At 36.1% G+C, this 11997-nt stretch overlaps 1 protein-coding gene across 1 annotated transcript; it reads right to left on the minus strand.

The window, feature by feature from the left end:
- Positions 1–646: 646 nt before the first annotated feature.
- Positions 647–10157, minus strand: tacr2 (tachykinin receptor 2). Its single transcript, XM_052150610.1, has 5 exons — positions 9763–10157; positions 3139–3333; positions 2808–2958; positions 2128–2324; positions 647–797 (listed from the first exon to the last, which is right to left on the minus strand). Exons 1-5 carry the CDS (start codon positions 10155–10157, stop codon positions 647–649), a joined length of 1089 nt encoding a protein of 362 aa, XP_052006570.1.
- Between the last annotated feature and the right edge of the window lie 1840 nt (positions 10158–11997).

An 11997-nucleotide genomic window follows, 5' to 3' on the forward strand; every position in this document is an offset into this window, starting at 1 on the left:
AAGACCATATCGGGCACTTTATTAGGACCATAGTGTTCCTAATAAAGTGCTCAGTGAGTGTGTGTTTGCTTGCCTTTATAGAAATCATTTTTCAGTTTGTTAAACACTATATATATAATTATGCAACATCTTTTCCCTTCTCATTTTCTTTCTTGCTCCAACACTGCCAATATAAACCAACAGTTATAGTACTACACTTGACAGTATCTCTCAGCAATCCATAATCTTAACCTAGGGTACAGGAGCAAAGACAAATGTAATGTTCTATTTTTACATTACGAACTGTCACTTAACATTTAACTAATATTAACAGTTTGAAAAATGCATTGCTCTATATGATGGTTTATGAAACAACAAAGGTATACAATATATACAGAACACATTGATCTATACGTATGCTAGTACTTTGAGCAGCAACACAGATACTAATAAGGCTTGATGCTTATGCCATGATGGATGTACTGTACATTAATACTCCAACTGTAAAGCCCATCATAGAACACAATAGGAGGAAAATACAAATTCAAAGGGTATGTGAGGTACTGAATACAAAGTGTGGCCAACAGGTGTATTTCCTCCCTCTCTTTCCCTTCTCTGAAATATATTCAGGCTTTGATTAGCTTAGAAGTGGTATCTTCTGGCTCGTTTAAATGTTACGGACCACCACACTGGTGGACACTGTGCGATAACGGTATCTCATATGAAAGGTACTCATGTGCTGCAGCTCCATGTTGTCTTCCTCAGAAATCTTGATGAAGGGGCACCACTGGAATGCTTTGCGGAAACCTGAGCGGAATCTACAGAAGGACAGCAGATACTAGATGCAAATTTCATGTGCATTAAAAGAGAAATTGTAAAAAGAAAACACGGATAATTAGTGGTCGACTGATATGGGTTTATCTAGAGCAAGAGTTTTCAAAATTTTGTTTATAAGGTCACCCAAATATTACGATTTCCTTATGAGGGATCCCCTTCATGAAAGATAAAGGCAGCTATATATTTTCATGTATAACTGCCCATTTATAACGTTTAAGACAAATAGTACAAATTTTATAAAGAAAAAGTTTTGTTTAACAATTACCAAAATGCTAAATTAATGTAAATAATTGACTTTTATGTTGACGTTGTACTAAAACCAAAATAAATAATTTAAATATCAGCTGGAAAATATTTACTTTGCATAAAAGTCTTTATTAGAGTATTTTTAGAAGTATAAATCTAAAGAGAATAATTTTCAGTTCACTTATATAGTGCTTTCACATTAATATTGTTTCAGGGCAGCTTTTAACGCTGCAAGTGGGGAAGAAAGATGAACACTTCAAAATCAATAAGAAATATATTTTTCTCAGAACTACATGCAGATTTGTTTTCATTTCTTACTGTTTAAAATTAGTGTTGTCAATAGATTAATCACAATAAATCGTACAATCTTCCCAGCAACAGAATAAAACTGTAATAACGTCTGTAAATGTTAACTATTTTACTCTTTAAATTTTTAGATTATTATTACTTATTACATTTTATATACTTTTTTTCCACTGATATTTTTCACAGACCCCAAGCACCCCAATGCAGTCCCCTAAGGGTATAAACATGGGGGGCGGTGAGGCAGTGGTGGCTCAGTGGTTGAGGCTCAGGTTTACTGACCAGAAGCTTGGGGGTTCAAGCCTCTCACCACCTTGCTGTTGGGCCCTTGAGAAAGGCCCTTAACCCTATCTGCTCCAGGGGCGCTGTATCATGGCTGACCCTGCACTCTGACCCCAGCTTAGCTGAAATATTTGAAAACTAATAAATTTCACTGTATATATGCAAAAAAAAACTGTGTGTATAATGTGTGACCAAAATAATGGATTCTAACATACTGCAATTTAAGGCAATTTAAGGCCAATTTAAAATGGTAAATAAGATGTATACAAAATCACTGAATTTAAATGAAAACTTGTCTTACATTTACCCCAAATTCATCCAATTAAAAAAAGATAAAAAGAAAAGCTGATTATACAATAATGTACCGGTATGTAAAAATGAGTTCATGATGACATTAAGTTTAAAGCTTCACTAAATATCCATGTGATTATAAGACCAACATCTCATTCATGCATAAGTGGTACTGTAGTCTGTTATTACCTTTGGTTTAGACAGCAGTAGATGATAGGGTTATACATAGTGGAACTCATGGCCAGCCAGAAGATGGCCAAATAGACCTGCTGGATGTAGTGTTGATTGTATACGTCCCTGTTGAAGCTCCCCAGGATGAAGTAGATGTGGTAGGGGAGCCAACATATTGCAAAGGTCATCACCACCACTATCATCATCTTCACAACCTTTAACAAATTGTTAAAATGGCATGAGTCTTTCTTGGTTTCTATTCACAAAGAGCTAAAATCCAATAACAATGCATTGGCTGGAACCACTGATGAAATGGGCCAGTTAATAGGCTTGTCATTAAGGACAAAATAATTAAAATGAGCTAATAACTAATTTCCTGGCCAGACAAAGCAATTTTTCTGTCCGTTCCCAGGTCTCACCGTTGATATTTTGAGCCTTTTTTTGAACTTTATCTATAATCATGTAAGTTACATATTTTTTACACCAAATTATATGTATATAAAAGTTGTATTCTCTCTACAGTTACAAGATACTTATAGAAGAAAATTGTCACTGCCATCAAGTTGTGTTTATTGGGTGTATTAATGACTGTAGATGCAGAGATAATAAATAAGATTTAAAGTAATAAATAAATAATGAATAGATAAGAAAATAACCAAGATTTACAAAGTTTCATGATAAATACAAGCATTGTTGACCTTGCGTTTTGCCTGGATCTGGTTCTGGTAGTGGTCTGATGCTTCTCCAGGGATCTCACTGCCCCACAGCCTCTGGCCCACCAGACTGTAGGTCACCAACATCACCAGCAGAGGGAGCAAGTAGATTAGGATAATCACAGCAATCTGGTACCTAATCAAATTAATCATAATTCTTAAGTCAAATCTTTGTTTGAAAAACACTTCACTAACAATATATATATATATATATATATATATATATTATAAGGGAATGGAGCTACCATAAAATGCAAATACACTTAAAACTGTGAAACTATTTATGTGAATAAATATTTTTGGACAAATTTCTTACGAGAGATGATGTTTTCCTCCATAATCGTCAGGCCATTCCACCATACAGATATTCCGAGGGAAAAAGAATTTGGTACTGGCGTAATAACATTGGGGGAAAGCCAGAGAAAATGCCACAGCCCAGATTACCCCGATCAAAACTTTTGTATTAGTGGAGGAGAGCCTTGGCTTCAGGGGGTGGTTTATCGCCATATATCTGTGATAGTCAACAAAACATGGTGATTTATAAGAGGATAACAAAATTGGGAAGGCTGTCATTACAACAACAGTGTTCATCTTGTTCTCTCCCCTATTGTCATCTAGTACACTATATGACTAGTCTCTAATTTTGTGCAAGCAGATATTGATGTCATCATTAGTACAGACAACAGTAAGCTAAAACAAAAGTCAGAGCAAAGCAGTTTTGTAAGTGTGCCACAAGACCATAACTAACCATTTGCAAATATAAATGATTGGACCTGTAGATTAATACCATCTTTAGTTACTCAAAACAGATGGTATTGAAGTGACATGGCTTTAAATGCAGGCTTGCTTCCTCTGGACAAAGACTACATTTGTAGATTATCTATGACAGTGACACAACATGACTATTACTGTTATGAAGAACTATCATATATTGGCTGAATTCACCCTGTAAGTATTGTATTAAGTTAAAATTGTATTCAGAGATGGGTAGTAACACACTACATTTACTCCGTTACATTTACTTGAGTACGTTTTTGGGGGAAAATTTACTTTTAGAGTAGGTTTAAAAGTGGGTACTTTTTACTCTCACTCAAGCACATTTCTAATGAATTTTTTTTACTTTTACTTCTTTACAATGGGTGGTGTTACTGTCGTTACATTACTGGGTTTAATTTTAATGAATGTGTAATTTATTGAGAGATTATTGAGTGGGACTTTACAAGAGGAAGTTCACACAGCTGCGCACGCTGTGCCGGTGTCACAGACTGTCACTCAATCACTGCAGCAGCATCAAACTCTTCAAACAAAGTGAAACATTTTCTTCGCTCCGCACAGTGAAAAAACAGAATAGTTTTGTAATGCAATGCCTTCATTCAACACCAAGACAAGCTGATATTTCAAGATTAAAATCACAGCTTCAATTCAAAGCAACATGTCGAGGTAAATTTTGGCTCTAATTCTAATGCGGGCTTTTCTGTGTAATGAGATGGTCATCTTCAGGGTGATTCTGTAACTGGGCTCTTAAGACATCAGTTTTTAAGGGTACATTTTGAAATCAGTACAGCAATATATCAGTGAGCTTTGTCCCGCATGCAGGGGCGGATCTAGAAAAATATTTATGGGGTGGCGAGAGGGGGGCAGGAATTTTTGAGGGGTGGCAACATATGGCAGACTTATATATACTTAATTTAATCACGTTTATCACAGTTTGATGAGAAATAGTATGTACACACTACAAAAGGGCACAGGCCGCCATTTACAAACTCATACAGACAAACTTAATCTCATGCAATCAATGTATTGCATTTGAGGTTTCATGTGAAACAGTTGATATTAGGAATAAGTGACCATACAATGTGATCTCACATAATAGGAGATAGAAGTATGATTGAAGTAAGGGCATTATCACCGGAAAGGCATTAAGGTAAGACACAGGTGATGACAGGCAGATGTGTGAGAGGGCACTCAAATATCAAAATAGCGGACACTCGAAATAGTGCACTATATAGTGGATAGGTGGCAGATTCAGGCACAACGAGTGTTCCGCAACTGGAGTTGGTGCCCTACGTAGGCTACGTTCTCTGCATATAGAGAGCGGCTGTACTGCTGTACAGAACTAAATATCTAAATACTTATGACACTGAAAACTGTAACTACACTGAAATTAGAATCCACACAGGACTTTAAAAGCTATGAAATAGCAAAAGAAGGCATTAATAAAGCATGATCTTGCTTTGGTTTCTATTTCAGCATTATATATAATGTCCTTGAGCGACATTTTCACGTTTTCACTGTAATAATTACTAGAAATATTTCCAAACCTCTCTTCTAATTGACAAATTCATCCAGATCTGACAAGAGCCCTTAAAGGGATAGTTCACCCAAATATTGCAATTCTCTTAATTTACTCACCATCTTGCCACCCCAGATGTGTATGACTTTCTTTCATCTGCGGAACTCAAATTAAGATTTTTAGAAGAAAGGTCCATACAATGCAAGTGAATGGGTGGCAACATTTTAAAGCTAAACATACAAACATAAGTCAGCATAAAAGTAATCCATAAGACTCCAGTGTTTAAATCAATATCTTCAGAAGTGATGTAATAGGTGTGGATGAGAAACAGATCACTTTCACATTCTTCTTCTTGTGTTTTTGGTGATTCACATTCTTCTCTGCATATCACCCCCTGCTTTCTAGCAAAAAATGACAAATATTGATCCCACCCACACCTATTATATCACTTCTGAAGACATGGATTTAAGCACTGGAGTCTTATGGATTATTTTTATGGAGCCTTTATGTGCTTTTTGGTGCATTCAAATTTTGGCCTACAGAGCTCAAACATTATTTTCTGAAAAATCTGAATTTGTGTTCTGCAGAAGAAAGTGATACACATCTGGGATGGCATGAGGATGAGTAAATGATGAGAGAATTTTCATTTTTGGGTGAACTATCTCTTTAAAGTGTTAGCTCATCCATAATTGTATATTCTGTCATCATTTCTCTACCCTCATGTTGTTCCAAACCAGTGTGATGGTTTGTATTATGTGGAACACAAAATATGTTAGACAGAATGTTAGGGACTGACAGTCTCAGTCACCATTCACTTTCAAAATATGGAGAAAAAAACATTAACTGAAAGTAAATAGTGACTCAGGCAAACATTTTGTCTAATATCTCCTTATTGTGTTAAATGGAAAAAAGAAAGTCATACAGGTTTGGAACAACATGATGGTGAATGATGACAGAATTTCCATTAATAATAGTTCTATAATACATGTTCAATGTGTATTATGTAATGGAATATAGGGGAGTAAATGTCTATTATGTCATTTGTGAAAGTAATGAGTTACTCACTACTTGAGTAATTGGATACTTTCTTACTCTTACTCAAGTAATTATTTATGTCAGTACTTTTACTTCTACTTGAGTAATTATTTTTCTGAAGTAATTGTACTTATAATTTAATTATACTGTTACTTGTACAGTTTTTGGCTACTCAACACACCTCTGGTTGTATTAGGTTAAAATTATCAAAGTGGTTACCTGCAATTGTTGCCTCAATTAGCTTTTTCTACTTGATCTAACTTTTAAAATGTGTTTTGTTGGTTTAACATAATGTACTCAGGTTGTTTAATAATATTTTGACTTGAAGAAAACAAGTTCATTTAGATGTTACCACACAAACTACATTTCATTAGTATTTTTTATGAATGTCATATTGGACTTACGCTAACACTTAGGTGCAATATAATTCAAATGCATTTCCATTATAGAAATTCACTATTCATACTTGTCATAGTCCTGTCTCTCTGTCAGTCTTTGTGTGAGCGTGCAGTCTCTGTTTTATTCCCGGCCGTGAGCTCTTCAGTGTGTTGTGTTTCTTGTCTGGCTTCTGACTTCCTGTCTAGTTCGGTTCAGGACCTGGACATTCGTACACCTTGTCTAACTTTTATTGATGAGCATCATGCTTGTGTCATCTTAGCTGCATGCCCTCACATCGATAATCTACAGTAAGTGGGCCTTTGTGTCTGTCTCTCGCATCCGAGTGTTGCCCGAGTTTTACGTCGCGAGCTATATTTATGTTTGTGCTGAGGTTTGTTCACTTGGTGAGGTGTCGAGTGTGTATGTGTGGCCGAACTCTCACAAAAGGGTCTTCTCTCATCTTGTTTCTCGACTGGCACGAGTGTATATTGCCTTCTTGTCTTGGCAATGTGCACTCATGCCTATCGGATCTTTTGCCTTCTTGTGAGAACACACAGCTTTGTTATTATTTCTGTTTCGCCTCCTTCTTCTCTGTCTTATGTCACCTCCTTGTTTGCTCATTATTGTTTTAATTCGTCACACCTGCCCAATATTAACCCGGTTGATTTCACTCCCTATTTTATTCTCCTTGTGTGTGCTGTCCAGTGCCAGTTCGTCTTGTTCTCCGGTTGGTCCTGTATGTGTTCCAGTGTTCCAGTGTTCCAGTGTTCCAGTCGTTCCTGAATCTCTGATCCCGTAACCTGGTCCAGTCGGTCCTGACTCCCTGTTTCCCCTCTGTCCCAGCCTGGATTCCTGTTTTACCCTACAGAGTAGTTTTTGTTGTTTTCCCCCTCATGGGAGTTTTTATGTTTGGTTATTGTTTAAATAAATAATAGGTATTTTTACTCTGCGTTTGGGTCCTCATCTCTGCTACACACTGACATTAGGAACTGGCCCTATTGGACCCAGCAGAGATTTATTTTTTTTTTTTACTTCAACTGGTTGCGGAGCGCACTCAGGGGTGTAAAGTAACGAATTACAAATACTCACATTACTGTAATTGAGTATATTTTAAGTGCTATAACTGTACTTTAACGGCACTATTTTCCCACCGTCTGTGTTCGTTACTTCCCCAATTGTCTGGCAATAAATCATATATTGTTTCTTTCTTCAGAACACAAATTAAGATTTCCAGAAGAATATTTTAGCACTATAGGTACATACAATACAACTCAACGGGTGCCATAATTTTGACACTCCAAAAAGTACATAAATGCAACATAAAAGTAGCCTAATCCATGTGAATCCAGTGGTTAAATCCATGACTTCTGAAGTGATATGATAGGTGTGGGTGAGAAACAGATCAATATTTATGTCCCTGTCCAGTAGATGGCGATATGCATGAAGAATCATATATATGATGTTTACAGTATCATAGATATGTGAAGAAAGAAAGTCATACAAATCTGGGATGGCATAAGAGTGAGTAAATGATGAGATAATTTTAATTTTTGTGTGAATTATTTCTTTAATAGAACATGGGGAGCCACATTGTCCTCCTATTGAGATACAATTTTCAACATTGATTTAGTTCTTGTATCTTTTAAGCCAAGAAATAATTGTGTTCTCATTCTCATGCATGATGCACAATTTTCTGAGGTTTGTGTCTGGTGGAATATTCTGTTTGAAGTATTGCTCTACAAATGTTGATATGTTTCTGGCATTTAAAAAAAAAAACATGATAAAGTCAAATCATAATTATGAATGATTTTATCATCTTTACTTTCCTGGTAATTTATCATACAAATTAACACAATCTCCACATCAGGGGTCAGTATTATATATACAAAATTGTATTACATTTATACAATTATTACATTTATTCTATTACATCAATACTTTTAAAGTTACTTAAGTTATTCAGCCAAAGTAGTGAGTGGTTTTCTCGTTTCCTTGTTATTGTTGATTGATTAATAGCCTTTATATGATATATAGCCTAGACAGTGCTCAGTTCGGTTACATGTGCACATCAAGTCTGACTTTTGATATGTCCAACAACACACTTTCACTTTCGACCAAACTGACTGAGTTTACATTAAATCCTCATCATGGCAGGATAGTTAAAAATTAAATCAGGATGGGGAAGTAACGAACACAGACGGTGGGAAAATAGTGCAGTTAAAGTACAGTTATAGCACTTAAAATATACTCAATTACAGTAATGTGAGTATTTGTAATTCGTTACTTTACACCCCTGAGTGCGCTCCGCAACCAGTTGAAAAAAGTAAAAAAAATCTCTGCTGGGTCCAATTCCAAATGTCAGTGTGTAGCAGAGATGAGGACCCAAACGCAGAGTAAAAATACATATTATTTATTTAAACAATAACCAAACATAAAAACTCCCAAGAGTTTCCATTGTGACAACTTGCCCCATAGTGCAGTGATTACATGATTGTTAACAGCCAGCTACGGCTGTATCTCTTTTCCTGGGCAAGGATTTTGATTTGTGTGTCTGTACATACTTGAAAAAATAAGCCTTCGCTGAGAATATTCACTGGAGAAAAGTGTGACAACTAGCCCCGGTCCCCCCTATTTAATGTAGTAGCCTAACAAACTGAAGCAGTATGGAATGTTAATGTTGCAGGATATATGTCTGAAGCATTTGCCATTTTATACAGGATGGCTCTGATTACTATTAATTGGTAGCCTATGCGAGTTAAGAAGTCTTGCTTATTCATTTATGAACACATGGCATACGCTACACGTCCTTCAGCTGGAATCAGAATTAGTTACCCAGGTCATCACAAATTCATGACATGCAAGCAGTAAATGCACTTGAAGTCGCTGAGAAAATGAATCGGTACGTGCAGGAAATTAAATAATTGACGCGTTTGGAGATGTTCCGCGCGCACATGTTCTCAATTTACAAGTCAGAACAATGATAGTTGAAAAGTGACAGTCATTGTACAAATCATTTTACACTTTGCATGAGCGTATTTTAACGGCTTTTTCGTAACATTTTCATGTAACCATGAGGACTATACTATATTATCCTACTATAGGCAATGTACCCATATTAGCCTATTGTATTTATCCTAAGCAGAGGGCAAATTGGTGCTTATGTAGGATGATGATGGAAATAGCAATATACCTTGAAGTAATTTATTTATATAAATGCTTTGTCCTTTTGCTTACCTGTCAACAGCAATAGCTGCCATTGAATAAATGCTTGAAAACATAGCTGTTATTGGAAATAAGTTTTGAAATTTACAGTATCCTAAACCAAAATACCAGTCATTGTGCAAAGCATACACGAAATTGAAGACCGTGTTAAAAGTTGCCATTGACGCATCAGAAAAGGCGAGGTTTACAATAAAGAAGTTGGTCACTGTCCTCATTCGTTTATGAGCCAAAATGATCCAAATAACAGTGACATTGCCAACGATGGACACAATTACGATTAAGGAGTATGCAATCGCCCAAAGTGCCACCTGCCAGTCCGGTTGCTCGAAAAGATTGGTGGAGGTCTCGTTTCCATCCTCCTCGTTGTAAAGAAAAGATGTTGAAAGAGGTTCCAAAGTAGTCTCCATCGGAGCTGTCTGCAGTCACAGGGCATCCAGCAATTCGTTGTGCACAGTGTTTTCCATTTTAACATTAATATGTGCAACAGTTCGTTTTCCAAACAATCAATGGGATTTTTATCAGTGCGCGTCAAGACGCCTAATTTCCAAACTTTCTGCTGAAGTGCGTAATTGTGTCTGCAGTGATCACTGAGAAACTGAAGGAATGTGTGGCAAGTGTGGGAGGTGTGTCCGGTTCAATGTTCAATGGCGTTGTTTTAAATGAAACACACTTTCTGCTTGAATACATGAAGCACAGCATCCTGCGCTCCAAAATTCTATTGAAACCTGCAAACTCAAGAGAATTAAGTGGCATAGTGGCGGAGCTAGGGGTGGCCAATGGGGTGGCCGTCGCCACCATGGACTGAAGCCTGGCCACCCCATTGGCCACCCCACTCGCAGTTGCTGTTTTAGTCATTTGTTGGTCATTTTTTGGCAGAATTTAGTTATTTAGAGGTGAAATCAATGTACACACAAATGTACAAACTTAACATGTGCGCACACCAAGGTCGCACCTATCCGTCCCAGGTGTCATTGTGTTGTATGTAGAATTAGTACACATTACTCTTATTCGGAAACTTTGACTTACCATACATAGGCTGTTTCAGACTAAGGTAAATCTGTCTTTTTGTTGCGCAAATTATACTTTTACGCATTCAATTGTTTTTTCGCAATTTGTCCCATCAATATTATTTAACATACTTATTTGTTTTTTAAGTCATAACGTAGATTACCATTTTTTCTATTTGTGAATTTACTGCTTCATAGAGAAATGTCTGAGATGTTTGGTTTATTGCACTGAAACCCCTAAAAAGGTGACTTCTCAAAAACTTTCATTGTAATTAAGTTCACCTTATTTCTATTAAAGGGTTAGTTCACCCAAAAAAGAAAATTCTCTCATGCTATCCCATGACTTTCTTTCTTCTGCTGAACACAAACAAAGATTTTTAGAAGAATATCTCAATTCTGTAGATCTGATGGTGACCAGACCTTTCAAGCTCCAAAAATCACACAAAAGCAGCATAAAATAAATCAATTTGACTCCAGTGGTTAAATCCATGTCTTCTTAAGCGATAATAGGTTAGGGTGAGAAACAGATCAATATTGAAGTCCTTTTTTTTTATAATAAATCTCCACTTTCACATTCTAAAAGTGAAGATCTAAAGTACAAAAAAAAAAATGTTGAAATGTTGATCTGTTTCTCACCCAAAGTGATTGCATCACTTTAGAAGACAAATATTAAATCACTGAAGTCTTATGGATTACATTTCTGCTGCCTTCATGTGCTGTCTGGTCGCTTGCATTGGAACTACAGAACTGAAATATTCTTCTAATATTTATTTGTGTTCAGCAGAAGAAAGCAAGTCATACACCTCTGGTAGAGTAAATGATGAGTGAATGTTTATTTTTGGGTAAACTATCGCTTTACGTTAATTAGATGCAAGTCTAAAGTCTAAACTCAGATTTACTATTTAAATGTTCTAAATTCTATTCAGTAATTTAAATTGAATGGACTCAAATAAAGCAGATAATAACTGATTTTAAGTGAATCAATAAATAACATTAATTCTCAACAGAAATGCATAGACACCTGCAGTTTAGTTGCTTGCACAAGGAGAACTGAGATAGTGTTAACAGGGTCCAACTTGACCAAAGGGGGCACAGATCATTCGAATGGTGACATCACATGAAACAACTGTTTGAAAAACAAAACAAAACAATGAATAGCCTACCACAAAAGTGCTAAAACCTCCATGATTTTTTAAGAACAACTATTTGAATGCCTCCAAGACTTCTATTTGGCAAAGGA

Source organism: Xyrauchen texanus, chromosome 20 (assembly GCF_025860055.1).
Source record: "Xyrauchen texanus isolate HMW12.3.18 chromosome 20, RBS_HiC_50CHRs, whole genome shotgun sequence".
NCBI classification, from domain to species: Eukaryota; Metazoa; Chordata; class Actinopteri; order Cypriniformes; family Catostomidae; genus Xyrauchen; species Xyrauchen texanus.

Bases quoted from the DNA above. Each gene is read 5' to 3' on its own strand.
- tacr2 (XM_052150610.1), bottom strand. From the start codon at position 10,157: ATGGAGACTACTTTGGAACCTCTTTCAACATCTTTTCTTTACAACGAG. The intron at 2,959-3,138 runs GTAAGAAATTTG...TAATTTGATTAG, and splicing joins GGAGGAAAACATCATCTCTC to GTACCAGATTGCTGTGATTA. The intron at 798-2,127 runs GTAATAACAGAC...GTCCTTCTGTAG, and splicing joins TACTGCTGTCTAAACCAAAG to ATTCCGCTCAGGTTTCCGCA.